This window comes from Vanessa atalanta, chromosome 1 (genome assembly GCF_905147765.1).
Source record: "Vanessa atalanta chromosome 1, ilVanAtal1.2, whole genome shotgun sequence".
Lineage (NCBI taxonomy): Eukaryota > Metazoa > Arthropoda > Insecta > Lepidoptera > Nymphalidae > Vanessa > Vanessa atalanta.
The window spans coordinates 11,733,722-11,742,668 of NC_061871.1; the positions used below are offsets into that span (position 1 = coordinate 11,733,722).

The 8,947-nt window shown below is 28.9% G+C and overlaps 2 protein-coding genes across 2 annotated transcripts; one reads left to right on the plus strand and one right to left on the minus strand.

Moving 5' to 3' along the window:
* Window positions 1–1,051: 1,051 nt before the first annotated feature.
* Window positions 1,052–4,432, plus strand: LOC125066750. The gene is made up of 5 exons (XM_047675002.1): window positions 1,052–1,160; window positions 1,359–1,494; window positions 1,786–1,957; window positions 2,069–2,216; window positions 2,494–4,432. The coding sequence occupies exons 2-5, from the start codon at window positions 1,386–1,388 to the stop codon at window positions 3,094–3,096; spliced, it is 1,032 nt and encodes a 343-aa protein (XP_047530958.1). The 5' UTR covers window positions 1,052–1,160; window positions 1,359–1,385; the 3' UTR covers window positions 3,097–4,432.
* Window positions 4,433–5,233: 801 nt separating this feature from the next.
* On the minus strand, window positions 5,234–8,120 carry LOC125066827 (probable ATP-dependent RNA helicase Dbp73D). The gene is made up of 7 exons (XM_047675113.1): window positions 8,044–8,120; window positions 7,577–7,904; window positions 7,218–7,499; window positions 6,867–7,044; window positions 6,138–6,789; window positions 5,874–6,054; window positions 5,234–5,647 (listed from the first exon to the last, which is right to left on the minus strand). Exons 1-7 carry the CDS (start codon window positions 8,064–8,066, stop codon window positions 5,423–5,425), a joined length of 1,869 nt encoding a protein of 622 aa, XP_047531069.1. The 5' UTR covers window positions 8,067–8,120; the 3' UTR covers window positions 5,234–5,422.
* Window positions 8,121–8,947: the final 827 nt, after the last annotated feature.

Sequence of the window (8,947 nt, forward strand, 5' to 3'; positions counted from 1 at the left end):
ATTAATTTAATCTCTATACAGTACCAATTATATGAAAAATATACAAAAGTACATAAACAAGGTTTCAAATATAATTTTAAGGCTATATAACCTGTAAATATAGCTTGATCTTTTTGACAGATGTAAATTTTTCTGATCGACATATTTTCTTAATTTAATGATTTTAAAAATTGTAAAAATATTTTTAAAAAATACATATAATACAAAAATTTCTAAAGATTCGAGCGTTATCCGAAAATTTTAAGACTTTTTCTATTATATATTATTGCTTCAAGTAAAATTTAAATAGAAACACTGAAAATAATAGACGCTGTACAATGTTATATCGGTCGGACGGTAGGGAGCCGAATAAGAGGCAGTAACTACTACAAATATCGATTACAAAAATCCTTATTAAAGATCATTGTTAAGATATTGTTACGAGCGAGGGTCCTTTTTGTTGGGGTTTCTTTGGCTAGTGGCTAGGGTCTCTTTAGCTGGTATAACTCTTATCAAAAAAAATAATTAAAAAAAAAATTGAATTCTAATTTGAATTACGCATTCCATCGTTCCATCGAATGTTATAAATGTTATATTTTCTGTTTTTCATCTGTCTGTCAAAAAGGTCATGCTAATTTGAATACTACTTATTTGTATACTGCATTACAGCATAATATGCCTTCCGTAATCCGGTAAAAATACAAAGGCTCGATTTGATAATAATGAAATCGAACCATCGAGTTAATTATTACGATCTAGCAATCATATCGCATCGCAATAATTATCATAACAAAATATCCATAATGGTTTCACGTCAATGTACGATTGCGTAATACTAAAGTACCTATGTATTATAATTATATATAAAAATATTTCGTTTAAAGTTATATATAAAGATATTAGAACAATACAATCAACTATATATAATTGTAAAAAGAAGTATCCGAATCTGACAATAATCAATTGTACGACAAGTTAAATTATGTATATGGTAAAGTGACGTTTCTTGTACGACTACGATAGCATCTTTCAATGTTTCAGTTTATACTTCACTTACTACTATACTACATACTACATTTACTCTTCACTTGTGATTACTGATTTGACAATTGACAGTATTTGACAATTGGCATCGCCCAACTACCAAAATCCAAAGTTTAATCAAGAATTCAAGAATCAAGGTTAAAATATATATAGAACATTTAGAGGCTTGTATTATGAGTTTAGTTATAATTTAATTTTATAAATGCGTATATTGCAGTGTCATCAATGTTGGCAATTATAATTTTTAGTCATCAGACTCGCTCGATTTCAAATAATTGTCAGGAAAATATGCCCTAAACCCTTTATATTATTGAAGATTTAACTTGTTTTTGTAGAGATATAGCGTTTTGAATCTTGCACCAATGAAATGCAATATACGTGAACTTGCTCTTCTGAGCGACAAACCTTGTGTTTTAGAAGGGAGATTAAACTATAAAAAGGTTTCAAATGGAAGTTACCGCAATCAAGCAGGTAAGGACAAAGAAATATCAGAAAGAATTGAGTAGAATATTGATGTTATTACGATCATCGTTAAGGCCGTTTGTTTTTAACAAATTAAAAAATATAGTAAATTCAAACCTTTTTTAGAGATATGTATACTTTTCTTAACAGTTTTTAATCTTATTAACAGCTATCTATAAACATATGTTCATGATACATATTATAAATTACAATTCTTATTACTCAATTGCATTCTTTGTGGACTAGGAAGGATTAATATATGTGTTATAAAAACTGAAAATTGTTAAATATTTATTTCAGTTTTTAAGGAGAGATGGTTTCGACTTATTAACAATTATTTGTTTTATTTCAAAATAAGTGAAATGGGAAAGTTTGACACGAGAAATCCAGCCGGAATGTTTGTTTTAGAAAATTCTTCAATACAAATGGAACATGGACAAAGTATATCATTTTCGTTTTCTATATCATTTATGTAAGTACAGAAATGTGTTTTGAGTACCTTTTTTAATTGACCATTAAAAGTTACAGTGGTGTCTTATTTCTCTAGCCCATAATAGAAAACATGTATTCAAATCTTTTACAGAGATGAGCCTGAAAAAAGACATATATTTGCCGCCCGTAGTGAAGATAATGTGGTCCAATGGGTTATGAAGCTACGCCAAAGTTCTTATGAGTATCTAAGAAATCGACTTCATACCCTGCAGTCCAAAATATTTTCAATTACTGGCAAGGTAAATTACATTTGTATCCTTTTTTTATATTTTAATATGCATCCCAGTTAAAGTTTCCCAGTAAATCTAGATTATAAATGTTTAATCGATGTTCAAGTAAGCCAAATGAAATGATTATAGTTTCTAAACTAGTACAGTTTACTAGTTTAAGAAATCATCAACTAAATTGAAAAAACATATGAATTCAATTTAAAGTCAAATTATTTGTAGGAGTTTTAAGTTACATCCAAGAATAAAATATTAGCTATGTTAATGTCAAAAGTAAAATTATTTTCAGGATCCTCTCTTGTTGGTGCCTAGAAATGATGGTGCTTGTTTATGGGCTCCGGCTGAACCATTTTCAACAGTTCCTGCTTGCACCTTGAATACTACTTCATTTAGTTGTCATCTTCATACCAATGGTGCCTTCACACTTGAACGGAGTAAATCTGATGTACAAGCACATAAACATTTACATGCAGAGTATATGAACAAAACAACTTTTTATATAAGTGACCAGTCTAAACAGGAAGATACTAAAGTGGACCAAAGTTATTCATTAGAAAAAAGTAAAACATCATCAATCTTAGCTGGTAATTTAAATCCTATTGATATTTCAATTTTTGATAATCGTCCTGCATTTTCTCGGGCTGCTCCAAGTCCCCCAGTGCGAAAGAAAATTTCACCAGGAAGCAAAAACATTGAAATAAACAAAGAAGTGAGATTGTTCACGGATAAAAGTAAAAATTTCGGACAAATAGGAATTTTGGATGTACCAGTTCCACCCAAAAGAAAAATGTCACCAAAACCTGTAGATAATAATAGTGCAGATAAGAACAATGTTTATCCTAGTACAGATATTTTACAAGATAAAGCTAGTGAAGACCTTATTAAATTTTAATTGTTTCTGTATCTGGAATAGTTGTATTAATCCCACCAAGTATTTTTTAGAAATCTCTTGCCTCCTACAAGAGATAGATACATAGTATTTCTATATTTTTATATAAATGAATTTCATGTTTTTACATTGTGATATGAAAAATTATTGTGTAGTGTCTTGTATTAAGAAATATATCTACTATATTTTTATAATTAAAAATAATTAGCAAAGTGTGGATCAACATTTTAGACATTACATTTTAAGTCATGTACAGAGCAGGTATGTTTAGATATGTTCTGTTGTGTGTTTATTACAGTTCAATTTGAAGTTTTGCATGTGCGGCAACAGACTGGCGATGAATTTTACATTTTTTGTAGAAATACAATAATGACCTAAGCATCCTAATACATAAATAATTGTATGTAAAAAGATGGTAACACCATTATTGTACATTTACCAGTATTAGTATAATTGTCTGTCCTGAACTATATGTCCGTGAGGACTGTGAAATTTTTATTTAAATTGTGCTTGCATTCAATATGATTCAGTTTTAATTATAGTCATTGACATGTCAATATATGTATAAAAAAGGTTTACAGCACATGGTTCTGGCCATAAAAAAAATCATATAGGGAATATTTATAATAATTGTTAACCAAGACAATTATTTGTTTTAAAATTATTTTACACTTCCCAATGGTTATTATGTAGGTACATGTTAAATTGGTTCAATTTAGTTCTATGAGAACACTCGCCAACTCTTGTCAAAAAAATAAAATAATTAATTTGGCAAATGAAAATATTATTGATGTAACTTTAATAATATTATATCGCGATCACAGAATTATAGTTCGGTAGGATCAGCAAAAAAAATAGCTTATGTATATTGTAGACAGTTTCCAGCAGTGGTGCTGGTTATCTTGAAGCAAAAACTTAGTTGCTTAGACAGGTTTTTCCTAATCTAGTCAACAATAGTTTTATTGTTAATGCTTTTAATATAGGTACTGGTTTAAGTTGTTTAGCTCGTATTTATCATCGTAATATGCTTATTCCATTTATTTCCACAAAAATAATTCATGAAAAGTACTATATACAGCTTCAAATGGACTAGCTGTAATATTCTCCACTGGAAACTCCACTTGTAACCCATGAACATTTAAAAATACTCATCAACTTTATATTGTTAGGAAAAAAAAATCACTAGAGTATTAAAGCCGTCGCAGTTTCGAGTACCTATGTATGTATACTCGAAACTATATAGAATAAGTTAATAATTCGGTCGCAAAATCTTGACGTCCATTTACACTGTATATACTATAAAAACTATTTGCAATTTATGTATAAATTAAAAATATAAACCAGAATTGGAAAATGTGTTTTTAAAATTTTATTTTGATACTATGAGCCTATTTATTTCAATATAATTACTAAAAATAACTCATAACAATTTTCTACAATATATCATTTATAATTATAGGTTTATTATTGTGGTAGTTTTTGGTAAAATATTTTATTTTAAATCTTTATTTTTTTAAATTAAATATTTGATTATCTGCTAATTTCGTGTAAAATATATATTATTATTTTTGTTTGCTTGTATATTATAAATTACTATTGTGATTTATATTATATGTTGCAAATATTTTTTTCTTTACCAGGCTCCTCTCAATTTTAAAGTATTAAAACTTATTTGGGTATCTAAAAGATTTAAATTTCTAAAATTCCTACATTATAATGATAACAATTAAATTAGTTTTGCATTTTCATGGAGTCTGTTATCTAAACTATATTGGCAATGGCAGGAAGAATAAAGGTAATCCAAAAACGTAGGTTATCACGTTTCATGCGATAACAAACATTACTCGATTAATATACCTTTATTTATAACTCAACCCTATTCTATTTAAATCCACCTTAATAGAGCTTTTAAAGCACTAGAGACTTTTAAAGGGATTTTGAGCCAAATATCAGTTACTTAATGAAAAAAATTGTACAAGTCTAGTCTCCTTTAAATATAATCTATTGGAAAAATCCTCAATAAACCTTACTGAGATCTGACAATTTATTTGTTTAAAATACATGCTTTTAAAAAATTCTACATTTCATTGTAAATTAAACTTTGAATTGTTTTACTCATAAAATTAATTGTACGTTATTTCTGGATTAACAGATTGCCTTCTTTGGAATATATTGATAAAAATATTTTTTTTTTAGAGTAAAAGCAAAACGGCCTAAATTCTCAATATTAAAAATGCGTTGAAAACGCGTATAAATCTTTTTTTATTCAATTTATAAGTAAAAAAAAATACAATTTTATACGAATCAATACATTTATAGAAATATCCAATTAAGCATTTGTCATTTTACTGTCATTATGTTTCCTTTTGCGTGATTTAGTTTTAGCTGCTCTTTTTAATTCAATGGATTTCTTTACTTTAGTTGAAATTTCATTGTTAATTGTATTTTTCGTGTCTTGTATAGCATTTTCGTAGCCTTCGAAAAGTTGATTTAAAATTTCTTTATTTACCTCCAATTTGGGGATTTCAGTTTTACCTCCAGATTGTAAAATTTCCTGAAAAATAATAAGAATATCATTGTCATCTTCAAACCTACAGGAGATACATAGCACGGTAGAAAGTTAAAACATTCTCCTTAAGAGGAGAGTAGACCTTTGTCTAGCATTGTCTAGTCTTGCAGGCTGTTATTTGTATTGTAATCACATTACCTAGTTTAAAGTGCGATTTTCATACTACACATTTTGCTATAATAATATATAGACTTTTTAATAGTCAATTTACCTTGAACATATGCAACTGATTGTGAAGTAAAATAGTACAAGCATTCCCTTTACGTCCAGCTCGACCTGTACGACCTATTCTATGCACATATGTCTTAATATTTCTTGGTGGGTCATATGATATAACATAATTGCAATCTGGAATGTCTATCCCTCTGGCTAAAGCATCTGTACTGATAATCCTGTAAAATAAAAATACATTGTGAAATTTTTACATAAAATGCAATTAATATGTCTCAAGAATATACAAGATTTTGGTACATACACATCAATTTCAGATTGCTTAAATTTTTTTAAAACTTGTTCTCTATGCGTCCTGTCTAATGCTGCTGATAACTCTGCCACTTTTAGATTACCTTTTCCCCAAATATCTAAAAGGACAGCTAGTCTATGTGCTGACTGAGAAGAATTTGTAAAACATAATGTTTTGTCCCACTTTTGGTTTGAAAGAAAATGATATAAAATTAGAGGTTTCTCTTCAGCTGTACAGATGATATACTGTTCTTCCAATTCATCTGGTGTTGTATATTTTTTAATGGTATTTTCATCTGTAAAATCATTTATTGGAGCAGATGAAAAAAGTTTTGGCTGATACAATCCCCACTGTTCTAATAATTCAGGATCTGGAGATAGTGTTGCAGAAAATAAAAGTTTATGTATTGATGATTTAGGAGAAGTTATATTGTTCCAATTTAAATGAGGGATTTTATTGGAAATATCACTTTCTATTTTAATATGTTTATCCATGTGATAAAGCCAGTCATTTTGTACATTATCCATTATTCTGTCTGCTTCATCAATAACAAGAAACTTTAAATGTTTTAATGAAAATCCTTCAGTATTTTGTAAATGTTCAACTAATCTGCCAGCTGTGCATACTATAATATCAGTTTCACTAATCCATCCTAATGTTTCAGCTGCAAAAATCAGGACATCATTAGTTTTGTTGTATTACTCAGACAATAGATAATTTGTAAAATAAAATATTTCTTACTGTATCTCATTATTTGTTGTTGCTCTTTATGTAAAGGAGTAGATCCACTTAATAATGCCACTCTCAGTCCAGTGTTAGTGCAATATTTTTTAAAGACTTTCGCTACTTGGGCTGCAAGTTCTTGCACAGGTAAGACAACTAAAGCTCTTATATGATGACCAAGTTGATTCATTAAAACCTATAATTATAAAAAGTTAAATACAGTAAGGTATTTTTTATAACTAATATGAAGGAATTATACTATATCAGGTACATTTATGATGGATTATTGATTTAAGCGTTTTCAAATGTTATTGCCTGTTAAACATTATAAAATATAATTATAATATACACAATTCTTTAAAAACTTACTTGTATTATAGGTAAAACAAATGATAGGGTTTTTCCACTACCCGTTGGAGCAGAGACACAAATATCGTGAGGTCTGAAAGGTTCTGGTAATTTATGTTCATTTATTATAAAAGGAATGACTTGTTCTTGAACAGGAAACAAATGCTTTAAACCTTCTTTCATTAATGTAGTCTTAAGAGTACTATCAAGCCACTTCTGTGTTTCTATAGAACATGTTAAGGTTTGTAAATCTTTAGATACACTATATGCATGTGAGAGCCAGAATGGGAGAACTCTTTCAATCTGCAAAATAAATATATATGTTATTAAAATTATGTGACTTATATAAACTGGAAAATTTACTATAGAATTAATCTTACCTTAGCTTTTTTTTCAAAGTCAGTATTTCCTAAAATTTGAAATTCATTTTTTTGCTTATCTGTTTTGCTAATTTTTGATGGTACATGGGTGGGCAATGTTTCTTTATTTTCATTTATGGTTTCTAGATCATCTTTTTCGTTATGACTGCTAATTATTTCAGTACTTTCTGATTTCACTGACACATCTTGTTCTTTTAAAGTTATAATATCTGGTATTTTTTTGTTTAATATGTGTTTTTTTTTTCTTTCTTCAATTTTCTGCTTTAACCTTTTTAAATGTAATGTTTCCTGATCCAAGACATCCGATTCTTCATTAGCACCTGTATATCTATGTAATGAAATGATTTTTATTACAACAAATATCAATGTTTAATATACCTTTAAGATTTTTTAATGTCCCATAACCAATACACTAAACGGAGCTTAACCTTTTTAAAAAATTAACTAATTAATATAATATCTATCACCTGTTAATAATAAATAAATCCATTTTTATTCCAGCATTTAGCGTTTACTCAAAATATTATTTACAGAAAAGTAAATTAAAAATAACTCGATTTTGTAATTTTGAAATGAAGGCAAATCAAAATACTTCTATAACCTAAAAAAAAACACTTGTTAAAGTTCATAAAGTTGCCAGATCTACGTTCTTCTAAAATGTAAAAGTAAATCTGAATTCTGAAATCCAAATTGGTAATCTGAGATTGTGTGAGTTACTTGAGGTAGAACACGTAGTCTGAGACATAATTTTTATATTTTATGGAAATAAATACGGAGAAATATATCATGGGACAAAATGGGGAAAAAAATTACCGACATGGAAGGATTTAGGAAATAAGAATGAAAAGGGTTCCATAAATTAACTGAACTCCTCCCGCGTGAACTGGGGCAGGGAGGGTATGGGGAGCTCGCCGGCACTAATGGCGCCGGAATACCCACTAAAAATACCAGCGGTACCCACTCCGTCTTTTCAGGGGGCATAATGGGATCGCTAGCGCATTCTACCGTGACTCCTTGATGGTTGGCCCACCTTTGCAGGCCTCCAAGCTAGAGGAGTTCTCGGGGTACTGCGAATTCCTATGACGTAGGCTTCCTATTCCTATCCTATTCCTGGTGACGCGTATAGCGGTGGGAGGAGATAAGCATAGTATTACTTTAATATAATTTCAAATCATTGGTAATTATAAATATGACTAACGGAATAACATGAAGTTGAATGTTTAACTTTCTTTCTTTAATTTTTTATATGATTAGGCTTAATGTTGCTCATTTGTTGACACTTTTTGATAGCTTTTGTCTTGGCTGTAGAAATGCATACCAAAGCCAGTTAATGTAAAAAAAAAACTTATGGACAGATTTGGGAGCATTATT

Excerpts from the sequence above, each read along its gene's own strand:
- LOC125066750 (XM_047675002.1), top strand. The coding sequence starts at position 1,386 with ATGAAATGCAATATACGTGAACTTGCTCTTCTGAGCGACAAACCTTGT. Across the intron at positions 1,495-1,785 it reads AAGTTACCGCAATCAAGCAG|TTTTTAAGGAGAGATGGTTT; the intron begins GTAAGGACAAAG and ends TATTTATTTCAG. Across the intron at positions 2,217-2,493 it reads TATTTTCAATTACTGGCAAG|GATCCTCTCTTGTTGGTGCC; the intron begins GTAAATTACATT and ends AATTATTTTCAG.
- LOC125066827 (XM_047675113.1), bottom strand. The coding sequence starts at position 8,066 with ATGGATTTATTTATTATTAACAG. Across the intron at positions 7,500-7,576 it reads ACTTTGAAAAAAAAGCTAAG|ATTGAAAGAGTTCTCCCATT; the intron begins GTAAGATTAATT and ends TTTATTTTGCAG. Across the intron at positions 7,045-7,217 it reads TTGTTTTACCTATAATACAA|GTTTTAATGAATCAACTTGG; the intron begins GTAAGTTTTTAA and ends TTATAATTATAG.